Below are 17,100 nucleotides of genomic sequence, written 5' to 3'. Positions count from 1 at the left end.
ATAACATCCAGTGTAACAGCAGAACTGATCCTCACCCAGTCCACTGTGCAAAAGTTCACAGCCTCTGCAAAGTTGAAGCCCTGGTTAAAGCCGCTGTGATAGGACCGTGGGAAAGTGATGACGAACTCTCCTGCGCACTGATTGGTTCTGTAAATCTAAGAAAGAAAGCCCGTGTTACTCACAGGTACTCCATGTGAGCATGTGATTACGTGTAGAAATGTTACTCACTGGTACTCCGTGGGCCATGAGTGTATTGGGGTTCATGATTGTGACAAGCTGGTGTAGAAGGTCTGGCTGAGACTCAAACAGTTCTGGGGCCAGTTTCTTCATGACTCCTTCCAACTGCTCAGCGGCAAAACCAGGAGCACCATACCAGGTCTTAGGTTCTCCCCTAACACATACAAACATACAATACCACTTATTTGATTAAAAACTGAAATATTGTGAAATATTATTACAATTTAAAGTGATTTAAATTGTAATTTTTCCTGTGTAATGATTGATTCTAAGAAATGTTTCTTGAGCACTGTGTTAAACTGATACAATTTTTTTCAGCATTATTTGATGAATAGAAAGTTCAAATGAAACAGCCTTTATTCGCAAATAGTAATAGTACACAAAGTAAATTAATCATATCAGTCACAGATATTTTGATATTTACTATAATAACACATTCTCCTAGGTAACTGAATTTTTATTTAGAGTAGAAACCATATTTGAATCAAGACATTGTGGGGGAAGTAGAGTACAGTCAGTTCAATCAGTGCACTACATATAGCACTGCTATATATATCTGCCTTTTATTAGGCATATCACTTATTACCAGTGCAGGTAGTTGATGGAATAGCTCCAGTGGTCCTCAATGTGCCAGCAGAAAGAGGAGAAGCACATGCCCACGTACAGCCATGGCAAAGTCATACCACATATATCAGCAGTGACGTGGGTCAGCACTGATGGTGTCATCATGGCCATGTTATTCAGGTTCCAACCACAGCAAAGATATTTCTATAGCAATCAATCACAACACAGAATAACAACATCAATGAAGAAAACAGGATGTGCTACATATGAATACATGTCGGAAATTGTGAGTAATATCTCAAAGTCTGATATTGCAGTTGTACCTCGTCATGCGGTGCAACCTTAAACTTTCCACCCTTGATTGGAAAACCGCTTCCAAACTCTTTCGAGGCGATGTCAGCCCCATATTCCACTGTCACATCCTCCTCAATGGTGCCGACCAACCTCCAAAACTCTTTTTCTACCAATTCGGTGGGAACCATCTAAAAAACAAACCAAGAAAAAAAAAAATCTACGTCAACATCATATGCTTAAGTGCTTAAGGTTAGTTCATTGTTTCAAAATTAGGTTTGTAAATCTATACTCATGAGAGTCAATGTCAGACTCTAAGTACGGATTTGTACATACATGAACAGGCATGTTGAAATAATCTGACTTGAAGGAGTCTGCCATTTCCCCAAAGGATTTTAGAGAATAGTCCCTGCAAGCTTGCTCGAAGCCAAACGCCTCCTGAGGTTTACTGCACTCCTGCAGAAAAACGTAATGAGTCAATCAATTGTTGTAGTAAAATCTAATTCTCTAAAAATGAAACACTGACTTTTTTTAACAGTGCTGTTCAGAACAGCTGCTGCTTTTACTGACTTTTAATAACGAACAAACACTGTTATTGTTTACTTTATAACTCACCTGAGCCAGACACGTAGGGCACCTCCAATCACCTTTAGGAACCTCACTGAGAGGCGGGATCAAGCAGAAGGTGTGGTAGCTGTCATCACAACCGTCGCATAACAACAACCGCTCCTCATCGTTCCCCTTTCCACACACTAAACACACATACAGGTCCACCTAGAGAATGACAGACAGCACTATGATATCCCAACCATGTAAACAAAGTTTCAGCTACACAATTTATTTGAATACAGCTTATAGTTATTTAATATGAATAATTTTCCCCCGCATTACAACTTCACAGTACTAATAAATGTTGTTGTTTTTTTTTTTTTACTTAAATGGTTTAAGTACATTTTACATGTGACAGAAAGGCTCAGCAGAACTTACATTTGAATAAGAAAGAGGGGAGGAAATTTACCATGCTAACTGGAGGAGGGGGGATGTTTTTCTTGTAACGTGATTTGCTTTTCTCTGGTTCAGGATTTATCTCTTTTATCTCCACAGGTTCCTGCTTCACCTGTATAGGGATCTCTTGCTCTAATACACACATACAAATGTACAAATGCATTTGTTCATATAAAGACACTGATTTGACTAATAAAGCTGTGCTAATCACATGTTTACTTTGCTTGACTATAAATATTACCTAACGAATACTGGCTAATGATCCGAGTCATGTGAGATTAGATGCAAAGGTTAGGTGCTCACCTGGTTCAGGCTTGGCAACGAATGAACCCATTCTCCTCCTGAGATTGGGCCTGTTGTCACATCCCTCACCTCCCTCTGACTTGACACAGCCAGACTACAGACACAAAAATAGAAGCATGAGTTAAAAGAAAAAAAAATGTCTATTGAGCACCAAGAATGATTTCTGAAGGATCGTGTGACACTGAAGACTGGAGTAACGACTGCTGAAAATTCAGCTGTGTCATCATAGGAATAAATTACATTTTGAAATATATTAAAACAGAAAACTGTTATTTTAAATTGTTGTAATATTTCACAATATTAACATTTTTACTCTATTTTTGATCAAATAAATTCAGCCTTGGTGAGCATCTTTAAAAACAAACAAACAAAAAATAAAAAGACTGTAGTTTATATCCAAACAGACATACAGTATGGACCATTAGAGAAACAAAACTGTGACAAATGGAGGCAGAATGTGATAAGCCTACAACATAGTTGCCCACTCACAAATGGAGTATTCACCTCTGCTTTCATCCTCTTGGCTCGTCTAGCAGGTGCGCTCATGTCGCTGGGCTGAACGTGAATGTGTTGTCTCTGCAGCAGGTCATGGGGTTTATACTCTTTATCTTCATCATTTACATCATCCACTGATGCCTTCTGCAGACACTGAAGAAAACAAGAAAAACAACTCAACTGGTTAGATGTGCCCCTCACATTTAAACTTACAGAACATATAAAATAAGAAAACTACAATGCGCTCATGTTAAATTAATGCAGCACTTAAAGGTATAGTTCACTCAGAAACTAAAATTTGTCATCATTTACTCAGACTCATGTTGTTTCAAACCTGTATGACCTTTTTTTTTTCCTCTTAAACACAAAGGAAGATGTTATGTAGAAGGCCCAAGCTGCTCTTTTCCATAGTGTGAATTAAATTTGAGAGATACAGATGCATATTAGGATTGTGTGCAAATAAAACATTTCAGCCTTTTTCCTCACACTAAGGTAAAATACGGTTTCAGAAGAGTTGCATGAACCCTTTTAAAACCCTTTTTTTGGAGCTCGACAGCCCATGGAAAAGAGCAGCTTGGACTTATGCATAACATCTCCTTTTGTGCAGAGAAAGTCAGTCATGAAGAGGGTGACAAAATGATTACAAAACTCAATTCTACATGAACTATCCCTTTAAAAACTGGTGTAGGATTTACAATTTTACTCAGAAAATTTGCTATTTGCTAGAAACGGCAAATAATACTTTGAATTAAACATTACATTTTCCAGTAGAACGACTGTAATGGTATTTTTTTGTTAATCATACTCCAACAATCTTTCGATTTAACTCCCAACAAACTTCGGAAGATCGTTTTTACAATGCTTAAAGTGTAATTTAACAATAATTTAGGTCTGTTTTTAATCCAGAGAAATGTTTAAATGCAATGAAAAGTCAAAGGTCATTTTGAGGCCACCTCAGGGTTCTCCACACTGGAAACTGTGAAACTTCACACTTCACAAAATTCCTCTAAATCACCGTCATCATTTCCCTCCACCCCAAAGATAAGCTATACTAATGTGTGAAAAACCTGTTAGGCTGGCAATAAAGAGTGTTACATCTGTGAGTGCATGCAGGATGAAATCCTCAACATTCCCAGTTACACGGCATCCAAACTGTATGACGCCTGCTACCACTATCAGATTACAGATTAACGTACAGACAGAGGATAGAGGGAGGAGAGAGAACAGCTGGGGGTGTAAAGAGATTAGCGTGAACAGAAAGCAGGTCACAGTCTCTGTGGGTTGAGAGAAGGAGTGGGAGGGGGAGGGGAGGAAGAAAGGATGCAGCACAAGTCAAAAAGACAAAAAAATAGAAAGCAGCAAGTGAAAACAAAGACGAGAGTAGTAGGTGGAGAATAAAAGCAACAGTATCACGGCAGGACGGCTGGGGGTTTGGTGAGGGTCAGGACAGATTGAATGCTGTCCGTCAAAGAAACACCCATCTGTCACCCAAACTCAAAAATAAAACAAAACACTGAGTTTAAAAAAATAAATAAATAGAGACACACACACACACACACACACACAAACTGACATAAGCAGCAAAAGGAAATGTTTACATATCAAACATAAGTGATAAAGAACCGAGAAATATATAGTGTAAAACATTCATAAGAGAGTAACAAACTACTGTAATAACATAAATCCATACATTTAAAAGATGGACTGTGTGATTTGCAGAGAGCAGGAGCACATTTCAGTATGGCAGTAAGAGCCACAGCGACTACTAAATGAAACTCATAATAATATCACATTCTGTCCAGATTTAAATAGTCAGATGGGGAAAGTAGAAACATACCTCCTCCAGCCCAGGAGGTGCCACAAAACTTGTCAGATTGGCTGCAAGGTCAAGAGCCTGATGTGGAAAAGAGCACCAAACATTACAAAGAAAATGCCAGTGATCTCTGGGTCAGAGGTCACAACATCTCTAACAGAGATGTCAAGCATTCAGTCAATGGTAAGAAAATTAGCTAGGCTCCAAGATACTTTTCATATTCAAATGCTCCTGCACGTGATCACTGACTGTATTACAAAATGATGAAATATATTTGAAAACAATAACATATTATATACTTAGGTTATATTTTATATGCATTTATCTATAGTCTATACAATTTTTTGTAATATGTAAATATTACTGAAATCATTAAATATTTATATATTTTATATTAATATCATTGTAATATAAATGATTAAATGTATTAAACACAAATATATGATGGATTCTTCCATCTATGAAAGGTAGCAGCTTACAGTGTGTAAAATGTTATGAATACCATTTTGTGCATTTTGCTAATTGACATTTGTCTCTAAAGACAAAAGTAATTTGCAACCACATTTAGCAGAGCCTGTGGCACAAAGAGCAGTAACACTAGGAAGATTGGCACACAATACAGAAAACAAGCAGCTAAAACTCAAAACACACTTAATAACCACATATTGCATTCATAAGCACAGCATACTCAATCAGACCTTAATATAGAAACTAATACCGCTAACCCTAAAAGCCCAGCTTTAAGACTGCAGACTAGCTGTAACCGGACTCCTAACCCAAAACTCCTGCATGACTGCAGAAAGCTTTATGCAGAGTGTGTGAGATACATTGATCTGATGTGTTTATATGTTAAACTCACCATCAGGTTTGTCCCAGACTGGAAGAGGTTGTACGGATACAGGATCCTCTCGTAATGGGCTCTCAGGTGGGACCCCACAGCTTTGCCTGGGGCAAACCCCATTGTCATCGCAATCTTCGTCCATCTCCTCTCTCTACAAACTAAATCGAATCCACCCTCCTCTGCAACCAACTGGCAGATTGAGAAAGAAAGTGTTGGACTTTATTGCAAAAAGATAAACATTCAATGCTTTTGTTTTACTTGGTCAATAATAAAGAACTCAGCGGTTACATGAATTACTCTGTGACTCATACAGAGATGAGTAACAGGTTTCAACTAACAATATTGAACAGGAGTCATTATTGATTAGACATATTGTCTTATATAGTCGGATAAAGAAGCCTGAATGACAGACTCACTCACTTTGTTGAGCTGGTACAGATCGAGGATCTTTCGCTCCACATGTGGAATTTTGAGCGCATCCTTGTAGTTCCCAAAACTTGGCAATCTGGTCCAAGAAGTTGAGCTTAACTCTGGTTTGAGCCTGTAAGAAAGGGGAGAGGATGATGGAAGAGCCAAGGAAAAAGAGAAAATAAAATTCAACAATATTGTGAATGGTGCATGTTAATTATTAAGCATCTCAGACATGGTGTTTTTTTTCCAAGACCCAAATTCTGCCGACAAGACAGTGACCATTGACCTTTCGATGCACAAATACGCACCCTTCGGTTTTACTATATTATCTCATACACACAATGGTTTTTCAATGGAGGTGATGATATTTGCTAAACCCTGACCCTAAACTTAACCCTGTAACAAACCTGCTGATATCAATAGATGATTTGACAGGTTTATGAGTTTCTCCAAACAGTGGGCACATCAGATGACCTCGCAAGTTAGTTTTCAGCATGTCTCACTATATTTGTGGAGATATTTTAAAATATTGGGCCCTCACAAATATAGGCAAGTTTGTGCAAAATAGTTTCTAGCTCAAAGCAAAATTGTAAAATTACCTCAAGCTCGTTGAGTCTCTGGATTCGTGGAGTAAAATGAAGTCTGTCAACGTCACATGCAAATGGTGGCTGCCAATCCTAAACACACAAAGTAAACATACAATTAGTGGACTTACATTTCTCTTTCTTTCTTTTTTTGATATTTTAAATGGCTTGATTTCTGAGTATATTTAACTTCAATATGCAATTTCATAATTGTGCAGAAAAATCAAGCTGTGACATCCAATAGGGATCAATGAACCAGTTGTATAGTCCAGTGCATTCTACATATATTTTCAGTAAAGCTAAAATAAAAATAAAAATAAAAACTTCAACCCCATCAACTGCAAATCTAAACAGCATAATGTGTCCTTGAGTTGAGCCTCCAACTCATTATTACTGGAAACACAAACATGGTCAAAACATTATGAAAGTCAACATTTTCATCTTTAGCTTTCCGATTTTCTAAATTCATTAGGCTTTACAGGTTTCTGACGTGAATTCATTAACAATGTGTTAGCATGCACACAAAAACATGGAGCCTTTGATTAGGTGGTGACTGTTTTTCACGTTTACAGATAAGACTTTCATACTGAGGGTACTGGACACTGATAATTTAAACGGACACACAAAATTATGTCCACAAACAGCATGTAAATACACATTGTTGCACAATACATGTTGCCCGAGCCATTTTATTCAGATTATATTAGGCTACTATCTTCTTACTCGCTAAATATTTTCTTTGAATTCATAAATTTAATTGAAAGGATCTGAAAGACAACCCTGATCAAATGTGACTGGAACTTTGTGGTTTGTGGTCTAGAACCTTGTGAATGTGTGTCTGCTTAACAGCGGCTAAATGTGAACTAAAAACAGCACATCACTCACACGCAACCTGCTGTAGATTGCTAAACGGTGGAACTGTGGTTTTTGCTCGGCCTAGTCACCTATATAATACCTTTTCAGTCCACGTTTAACATTTTCTTTGTCTCCTGCCTCCCATAACCACATGCTTACAACTGCATTCAGAAAAACAGCAACACATATGCAATCATGTCTCCAGATACACACAATGTAATTAACAATTTGATTACCGAGACCAGACATTACCCTCTTGGGATCAATAAAGTGTTACCCTTTCTTAGCCAAAAAAAAATCAGCTCAGGATACAATTATCACGATCAAAATGAGCTGCAAAACCTCACATTTAAGCCTCAGAATTCAAACTGTAGATGTTTGCTTTCATACATTTATAATGCTTGTGTAATTATGTAATCAGCACATAAAAAAAAAAAAGTTTTATTCATAACTAAAATAAATCTTGCCTCATAATAAATTGTGTTGCATATCTAAAGGCACACCAATTGTGAGTCTGTACAATAAACCACTGTACATGAGATCATACAGATTTGTGCCCTACATACGAACAATATTCACCACAATCCGTATCTATTTCCTCAGCTACACGTAGTCAAGAAAATGAATGTAAGTTATGTGCATATTAAACCCGTTTACCACATTATTTCCTTGTTTGCTGTTCAGGCAGCATAGTTAGAGAAAGACACAAAATGGCCAGATGGTTCATTCACTCCATAGCTCGCAACATGGAGGACGCGCCCGGCCCGAGGACTTCATCTATCCATCAATCCATAGGGTTCGGGACCAGTTTATGAGCCGAGCCGAACCGAACCGAGCCTGTGAATCACTTCACACGGTCCAAATGCTTTAAAACGTATCAGAATCTAGTGCGCGTCTATGATGGTGTTGGAAAGCAAGAGGCCATTTGGAAAACATTCTCAGCTTTAAAACCCTTGTGAGATTAAAAAACCCTACCAAAACATATACATTAATATCGTCACTGATACGAAGCCGTCGTCCTATAATGACGCTAGACACATTTTGCCAGTTAATCATCGCTTGTTTAATGTAATTACGCTTTCTTTCAGCTGCCACCTCGTGCGTGAATCGCGTCACGTAGAAGCGAGTTTAATAGATTCATATCAGAACTCGAATTCACATCAAACCCGGAGCCAGAATCAGAACCAGCGGGTTTGATCCAGAGCGCGTCACGGACACAACAGACGGAGCGAGAATTGTCAATAAATAAATAAATAAACAGCATTTAAAATGACATGAAACCTAAATATGGCTATAAACATAAAAATGTGTTTAGATGTATATAAATTTAAAAAAATAAAATAATTATTGTAAAGCACATATTCGGTCTCTCAGACACACAAAACCATCTTTAGAGATGAATAAATTATAATATTCGTGGCCCTGGGCTCGTCTAATGTTCACTCACATAACCTATAAAACATAAAGACGCCATCAGAACCACTGAAACCCTTCAAACTGGTTTAGACAGGTTCGGGAGTTAGGAGTTCGGATTCAGATTAAGGCCGGATAATTTTGCTAATATGTGAACTATATTCAGTTGCTAGGTATAAACGGTAATTAATTAATTGCATTATTCTCTAATCCGCACACAACAACTTTTGTAACAGAATGGATTCGTTGTGACCAGAATAGATTATATAACTATATAATGATGGTATAACTAGTTTATATTAACATAATCTTCTCATTAAGATAATAATGCATTTAAAAATAACTCAAACAAAACTCAATATATGAATGTGTGTGTATATAGTCAATGTGCTATGGTGAAAATGAAAGGAAACGTTTATTTCCGCATTGGCAGGTATCTCCTGGTCTCTTGATTGTTTTTGTCTATCTGTCGACATTAAATTCTCATTAAAAGTACACGGAACTCATTAAAAGCCTTTTTAATCAAATGATGAGGTAATGATGGGGGTTTCTGTTCGTCAATGTCACTAAAGGTGCAGAAGCAACTAAGCCAGCACTAATAATTTAATATACATAATAAAAATATAAAAAGATGAACAATATTATATACCAACGATAAACACTGACAATCAGCAAACTAAAGGGTAAGTAAACGTGACGTTTAATCCAGCACTAGAACCGAGCCAGGCCGTAAACTACACGCTCGGCGACCATAAAGAGACATTTTCCTGTATAATATTAACATCCGCGACGTTTGCGGATCCTGGGCGACGTTATTGCGCTCATGGGTCAGAAATCCGGGTCAGGCGGGTCTGCAGGTCGAGCACAGACCCAGCAAAGCTTCGGAAATTCAACTGATATGATGCCTGTAGCTACACACAAAGCGGTTCGGCAGTGCTGTCACTGCGCCGCCATATTGAGACATTTCCCTTTAAACCGAACTCAGAATCACTCCGCAGATCCGGCCCGGTTCAGCCGGTCCGCTTCAGACCGTCCGGACAGCACTCACCGGCGGCGGTCGAACCTTGCAGATCCCGGTTTTCTCGGCGATGGGTCGGATTTTATTGATAAACGCAAACGGGTCTGCAAATTCCTCCAAGCTGGGCTCGAACACCGGACACTCGGGCGGTGGGGTAAACTCGGCCGGGCCCCGCTGGGTCATCCTGCAGGTCCGGTTCCGGAGCAGAATCGAGTCGCTCAGCGAAGCGGGGACAGAACTTCCTGGGATCTGCAACACGGTCTGTCCGTCCTTACTCCCCCAGTCCGGCGAACACTTGAACAACACGAACAATCAACACACACGCGCGCACATACACACACTCACCGTGATGTGACTGCTCTTAGGCTGAGAGCACATCCGCTCAAAAATCTAGAGACAAAGCGAGCGTATCCACTCATTTGTAGCTTTGAAGAATCACTTTAAAGGGACAGTCTGGCCGTGATATTTACCGTTTATTGTTGAATTATTTAAACCGTTTGTCTTCTGTATGCGTAACGACTAAAATTCGAAAATCCGTTGTTATTCGTTTACATGATCTCCGACGCTATTCGTGCTCAAGAAACAAACTAACATACTCATCACATTCACTCTATTATGAGGTGTTACTTAAAATGAAAGACTTAAATCTTTTTAGCATCTTTTTTATTTTCAAGGAAGTCCATTTTTGTCAAGTTCATGTTCCATGTGCCTATGTACAAATAGGGCCCACAGTAGAAGCAGTAACAAGGCTTTACAAATTCAAAGGCACTGTCGAGTTGTACGTTTACGTTAAAACCTAACAGAAAGACTACGTGTTTTCCACACGGTTCACTGTTAATTTGAAACTTTATGAATTCAATGTATCGTTACATACACGTCTGCCAAGAGCATGCGCTCGAAGCCGTCAACCGCCTCGCTCCGCCCCAGTGTTTACCTCCGCGTACGGATATCTTCAGGTGACAGCTGATAGTGGCCGGGACTTCTTCTTTAAATAGTCTCACTGCGGCTGCTGATTGGACGACTTGCGTATAGAGCGTGACGAATTGCGCGGGGGAGGGGCGTTTTAGTAAAGCGCTTTAATAGTGGTCTACTTTTGTGTTTTGAAATAAAGGAAAATCTAGTAGCATCTCACTTATGTTAAACTTAACGTTGTAATTATTGTTGTATTTCAATATATAAATAACAAGGCCACGTATGAGACTGAGATTCAGAAAGTTTATTGTTTTACATGTAAGATTATCATGTTTAGATTAATATGAATGGACATGTTGAAGTGGAATGGAAGTGAGACTGTTTTATTTGAAAAAAACTTGAGTATTACATTTCGAGTCTGGACCATGATGCTTTCATCGCAAAGTCATTAAAATAATCAGTGATGTACGGAGTCACTGTACATTACATCTTAATTTTACTTAATGTATTTTGATGTGGGAGGGGGGAAATGTCCACAAAAAATGGTTGAGGTGAAACAATACAATTATTATATAGCAGGTTGACCACCTGTGGAAGAACTATCATTTAGATCAGAATATTTATATTTAAAAAAATACTAAAGATATTTTTCCTTTTTTAATTTTTTTTTTTTAAATAATCTAGAATGTGCAATGTGTTAAAATATGAGAGGTCACACTAAATACTTTAACTAGTACACCTGTTGAATTGCTTAAAAATATTAACTTTGTTGGGTCTCCCGACTAAAACAGCATATATTTATGCAGTCATGAAATGTCAGTGCTTTAGGGTTGCTTTTCAGCGGGACAAAACGAAATGCCTGTGGCCACTTGATAGTAGCCTATATGGCTTGAGCCAAAAGCTGCAAATCCTTGAGAAACATGGTCCACTTAGCCCCTGCTGGTAGATGCTGGAATTACACAACTCTGGCATTCCTGCCATTCAAAGCAACCTAGCATTCTGATTTTTGCATGCTACATACGAAATTATAAACAAAGCGGTTTTGAGGTTTAAAAAAAAAAAAAATCTGAAACGTGTAAGCGGATAAAACAATGAATTTTCTAACAGTTATGAAGTGTTTTGCACAGAATATTGAAGAATCATAGTAAATGGTCTTTTGCAAGTAAAGAGCCCCAAAATCACCCCCCTTATAGTCATTATTTTGACTACTTTATACTTTCATCTAATAAGAGATTAACAAGTCCACCAGCCTGGTCACGATTAAAGTATAATTGATTCAATCAGTCATAAATTTGAGTCATCAAAGGCTAAAGTTTCACATCACTAATAAATTCATGCATTTAGGGAATCAATGCACACACAAAAATCAACAGACACATTTGACAGTTTATTTTGAAACTGTATCAGTCACTTACAACATGAGTGAGACAAAGACAGCTTACAAACCGAAAAGTGTTCACAGACAGAAATGCCTTTGGCAACTCGTTTCTTTGAAATCAGACAGAAGAGAGGTATAGAAGAACGAAACAACAGAACATTTATAAACACACATCAGGGCTTGGTTTCCCATCATTGGGCATTCATAATGCAGCTTGGAAATGGAGAGGCAAATACTGCTGTAAGTGCTGAAGTAGGACCAGTGTCTCTTCTGACTGTAAACTGGTGTCAGACCAGCCTCTTGAAGCATCTTTAATACTCCTCTCCCTCCTCTTCATCCTCCACAGACTCTGCGCCAACCTCCTCATAATCTTTCTCCAGTGCGGCAAGATCCTCTCTGGCCTCGGAGAACTCTCCCTCTTCCATTCCTTCTCCAACATACCAGTGAACGAAGGCACGCTTGGCGTACATCAGATCGAACTTGTGGTCCAGACGGGCCCAAGCCTCAGCAATAGCTGTGGTGTTGCTCAGCATGCACACAGCTCTCTGTACCTTGGCCAAGTCTCCACCAGGGACCGCTGTAGGTGGCTGGTAATTGATGCCAACCTGTTGAGAAAGAGGAGACATTGTTAATTTAATAAAGTTTGAAGAAAGAACATTTAAAATATTGTCTCGTCAGTCTCTCCCACCTTGAATCCAGTTGGGCACCAGTCGACAAACTGGATAGAGCGTTTGGTCTTAATGTTGGCAATAGCAGCATTCACATCTTTGGGTACGACATCACCACGATACAGCATACAGCAGGCCATGTACTTCCCATGCCGGGGGTCACACTTCACCATCTGATTGGATGGCTCAAAGCAGGCGCTGGTGATCTCAGACACAGACAGCTGCTCATGGTAAGCCTTTTCAGCAGAGATGATGGGGGAGTATGTGACCAGGGGGAAGTGGATTCTGGGATATGGCACCAAGTTGGTCTGGAACTCGGTCAGATCAACGTTGAGGGCGCCATCAAAGCGCAGGGAAGCAGTGATGGAGGACACGATCTGGCCGATGAGACGGTTGAGGTTGGTGTAGGAGGGACGCTCGATGTCGAGATTTCTGCGGCAGATGTCATAGATGGCCTCGTTATCTACCATGAAGGCGCAGTCAGAGTGCTCTAGGGTGGTGTGGGTGGTTAGGATGGAGTTGTATGGCTCGACCACAGCGGTGGAGACCTGTGGAGCGGGATAAATGGCAAACTCGAGCTTGGATTTCTTGCCGTAGTCGACTGAGAGACGCTCCATCAGCAGGGATGTGAAACCAGAGCCAGTGCCTCCACCAAAACTGTGGAAAATAAGGAAACCCTGGAGACCAGTGCACTGGTCTGACTGGGGAAAAACGACAAAATAAACTCGTTATCAGATGTATTGGTCAAAGCGGCACAATTTTAATTTAAAATGGTCATTTACTCACCCTTACCCTTGTTCCAAACCTGTAGGACTTTTTCTTTGTGGAACAAAATATTTCAAAATGTATCCATGGTTCTGTTCAAGTCAACAGTAACAAAATGATTTGGTTGCCAATATGCTTTAAAATCTTTTATGTACCACAGAAGAAAGTCATACCGGTTTGGGACATGAGGGGGAAATCTTTTTAAGAGGGAAAGGGAAAAAAAAAAAAAAAAGTGTGGGGGGATATGCATGTGTGTGCAAATACATATGAATACTATTATGCGTTTACAAGTGCATCCATACTTTGCATTTTCCAGTAGCTCTCAGACATTATTTGTACAATGTATTTTACTTCCTTTTGTTAAGAGAACATACGACACCGTGGCTAAATTTATTTTATAATATCAGCTGGTATTTTATCAGTTATCAGTCAATATTAGTTTTTTTGTTTGTATTTGTTTAATTGTGCACACATTTCCCATTTTTACATTCAGATTACCTTTATTAACAAAATGAAATGCATTAGTGTAGATCAAAATATAAATTTTTCACACTGTCCATAAAGTTGTGACAGCCAAGTTCACTAGTAGCATTTTAAAAGATTTTGCGTACTTTATTTGTTTGTTACTTTTAAGGAAGTTGAGAAAAGGGCGATAACATGTATACTTGTATAGTCTTATGAGCGCATTCCTACTTTGCATTTCTCTGTAGCTCAATCATAATTCATACCAGTTTGCGGACGCGCTCCAGCACGATATCAATAATCTCCTTGCCAACGGTATAATGGCCACGGGCGTAATTATTGGCTGCATCTTCTTTCCCAGAGATGAGCTGCTCCGGGTGAAACAGCTGTTTGTAGGTTCCAGACCTCACCTCATCTGAAACATAAGATACATTTTACATTTCTTTTTGACATTCAGCCCTTTAAAACATAAAACCAACCATTTACACTTTACCTTACATTTACAACTACTCTGTTGGATATAACACACATATTCATTTCAACATTTCAGGTGTAATAAAACACTGAAGCTTGGTTTTATGATGTTTGATGGTTCAATTGTATATTTTTTTTTGATTGGTGGTTTAATAAATGAATAAAAGCCCTCACCAATGACTGATGGCTCCAGATCCACGAACACAGCTCGTGGCACATGCTTTCCAGAGCCAGTCTCACTGAAGAAAGTGCTGAAGGAGTCGTCTACTCCACCAGTGATCTTATCACTCGGCATATTGCCATCAGGCTGGATGCCATGCTCCAGGCAATACAACTCCCAGCATGCATTGCCAATCTGCACTCCGGCCTGGCCCACATGCATGGAGATACACTCACGCTGCACAAAGAAAAAGAGGCTTTAAATGGCTGCCAACCAACTGCTTACTCCAGGCACAAATCCAGTCATCTTTGTATATGACGGCTACACTTTCTCAATGTTGAAGGTATTTTATATGTTTACTTTAAAACCTAATGTAAAATGAGTTTGTGTCCCAAGCTGTAACAGTTTTGCCAGGCAGCTAATAAATTTAAAAATGTGAATAGTATGCGTCAAGTCTGAGTCAGCTGAATGTTGGCAACATCCACCTTTGAACTTTGCAAGCTGAAATTCTAATTTAAGTCCTAACTTCCTCATCCTGCTGAACTTGAAACTATAATTACAGTTCAATCACTAAGTGGAGTTGAAAGGTCAGACTAAACTGCACTAAGGAACCACCTAAACCTGGAAAAGAGAGGAGATTCTTGCGTTTAGTGATTGAATTAAGCATTATTTGGTCTGATCTGAAGACAAAAGAATACAAGACTAATATCCAGTAAATATATACTTCCTGAATCTCTCTCATAAATCATTTGCACAAAAGAATGCTTCAGGAATGTTCCAAACCCATGTGACTTTTTTTAGTGGAACAAAAAAAAGATGTTAGATTGACAGCTTCAGTCACCATTCACTTCATTTGTATAGAGGGGAAAAGGATTCAATTACTTGCAAGGGGACTAAAACTGTCAATTTTGCCTAATATCCCCATTCGAGTAAGAAAAATACAACAGTTTTTGAACAAATGACAGAATTATCAATATTGGGTGAACTATCCTGAAGTCTCCAGGTGAAAAGCTGGTATCTCAAGCACATTCACATAAGAATTTTTCAGGTTAAGGTTAAAAGTAGTGAAGTGACTCAGCGTGCACATTCTCTGATCTCTCGAGCTTTATCGCAAAATGGGCGACAGGAAGGAGCCAGTAATCTGAAATATGGCACAATAGGGGAACAAGAGAACTATTATTCAGCCGCCAGCATCAAAGCAACGACCAAAACGAGTAACGGTACTTTAATAGAATGACCGCTACAAGTGTATCTTGAGGGGTAAAAGTCTGTAGAATTTGGAGAAAAAGCAGTCAGCAGACTCCCATCCCCCAGCCTCGCGCTCTTACCGGACTGCGCGCGTGAGTGGCCTCTGCGGTGGGATTCCACGAATTCCTCAATCCAGCTTCTGAGTTATATATTATATTACGATCCAATCATACATACCGGCCGGGGTGGGGAAAACAAATTATATTCGCTTTCAAAGATCGATTACAACGTGCGTCATACTTCCTGCATTGCGCACACGAAATATTTCACATGAAAACGAAGACAAGGAAGAGATGGGGAGATAAAGCGATATTTGCAGTTATGTAAAATTGATTGATAATGTGACTCAAGTAATTTTTGTAGCTTCGATGTCTTAAAGGGATGGTTCACCCAAAACCTAAAATCACCCTCATGCTATTTCAGGCCTGTAAGATCGTTACAGGTTTGGCAGTTTCACTTGCATCTTTTTGAATGTGAATGTCAGTTTTTCCAAAAAATGCCATTTTGTAGTCCACGGAAGAGCCAAAGTCACACTGAATGACAAAACTGTTACGTTTAAGTCAACTGGCCCTTTAAGATGCTTTAACTGCAGCCACACAACTACTAAATTAAAGACAATTAAATAAAATGCAACTTCAAAAATAGCTCGTTGTTTTGGTGGGAAAGACCACGCCTTTTCACTATTAAATCTGTATAGTATTTATATTTTAGAGACTAGAATCGTACTTACCATTTTGAATTATTCTTCGTGGAATTAAGTTTCTGAGAAAACGTTCAGGTATTTCGGTGCAAAATCAACAAAAGTCGTTTTTCAGCTCCGTTGAGTGCAGACGCGCAACGTATCTCCCCCAACACAGCAATGAGGGGCCGAGAGTGCGCAGTTCAGTCTATATAACCGCGTGCGCTCCCTCACCGCCCGCTGCAGCGCGCGATTGGTCAGCGGCAGCATCAGCGCCCTCCTCGCCATACGATTGGTGTAACCAAACACTCATCTTTAGATTTGAAAGTATTGCAACACTTCTAACCGTTCTCGAGAACGAATGTTTTGCCATGACTCCGCCTTTTTCTTTCCCTGAGAAGAAAATGGATTATCGGAGAATGAATTATTCATATCTTTTTGTCTTTCTTCTTCTCGAGAGGGGGAGGTTTCCTTGGAAAGTTCAAATTTCCTTTTAAGTGAGAAGGGTCTGGCACACACTTGCA

General features: G+C 39.2%; 2 protein-coding genes across 2 annotated transcripts in view; both read right to left on the bottom strand.

Moving 5' to 3' along the window:
- kdm5bb (lysine demethylase 5Bb) overlaps window positions 1-10,228 on the bottom strand; it is a 28,703-nt gene extending 18,475 nt beyond the window's left edge. Inside the window, 15 exon segments of the mRNA XM_058784065.1 lie at window positions 36-155; window positions 229-391; window positions 824-1,005; window positions 1,125-1,283; window positions 1,429-1,548; window positions 1,708-1,866; window positions 2,111-2,229; window positions 2,401-2,494; window positions 2,905-3,048; window positions 4,733-4,789; window positions 5,568-5,738; window positions 5,970-6,024; window positions 6,026-6,090; window positions 6,560-6,637; window positions 9,861-10,228. Of these exon segments, the coding sequence (XP_058640048.1) occupies window positions 36-155; window positions 229-391; window positions 824-1,005; window positions 1,125-1,283; window positions 1,429-1,548; window positions 1,708-1,866; window positions 2,111-2,229; window positions 2,401-2,494; window positions 2,905-3,048; window positions 4,733-4,789; window positions 5,568-5,738; window positions 5,970-6,024; window positions 6,026-6,090; window positions 6,560-6,637; window positions 9,861-10,013 (1,839 nt within the window). The 5' untranslated portion in view covers window positions 10,014-10,228.
- A 1,888-nt stretch (window positions 10,229-12,116) lies between these two features.
- tuba5 (tubulin alpha 5) lies at window positions 12,117-16,787 on the bottom strand. The gene is made up of 5 exons (XM_058783969.1): window positions 16,628-16,787; window positions 14,664-14,886; window positions 14,282-14,430; window positions 12,809-13,489; window positions 12,117-12,725 (listed from the first exon to the last, which is right to left on the bottom strand). The coding sequence occupies exons 1-5, from the start codon at window positions 16,628-16,630 to the stop codon at window positions 12,432-12,434; spliced, it is 1,350 nt and encodes a 449-aa protein (XP_058639952.1). The 5' UTR covers window positions 16,631-16,787; the 3' UTR covers window positions 12,117-12,431.
- Between the last annotated feature and the right edge of the window lie 313 nt (window positions 16,788-17,100).

Source organism: Onychostoma macrolepis, chromosome 08 (genome assembly GCF_012432095.1).
Source record: "Onychostoma macrolepis isolate SWU-2019 chromosome 08, ASM1243209v1, whole genome shotgun sequence".
Lineage (NCBI taxonomy): Eukaryota > Metazoa > Chordata > Actinopteri > Cypriniformes > Cyprinidae > Onychostoma > Onychostoma macrolepis.
The sequence above is the reverse complement of the archived record's forward strand: the minus strand, read 5'-3'. Positions and strand labels throughout refer to the sequence as shown.

Bases quoted from the DNA above. Each gene is read 5' to 3' on its own strand.
- tuba5 (XM_058783969.1), bottom strand. The intron at 13,490-14,281 runs GTATGAATTATG...GTTTTTCCCCAG, and splicing joins TGGAGCGCGTCCGCAAACTG to TCAGACCAGTGCACTGGTCT. The intron at 12,726-12,808 runs GTGGGAGAGACT...CTTTCTCAACAG, and splicing joins GGTGCCCAACTGGATTCAAG to GTTGGCATCAATTACCAGCC.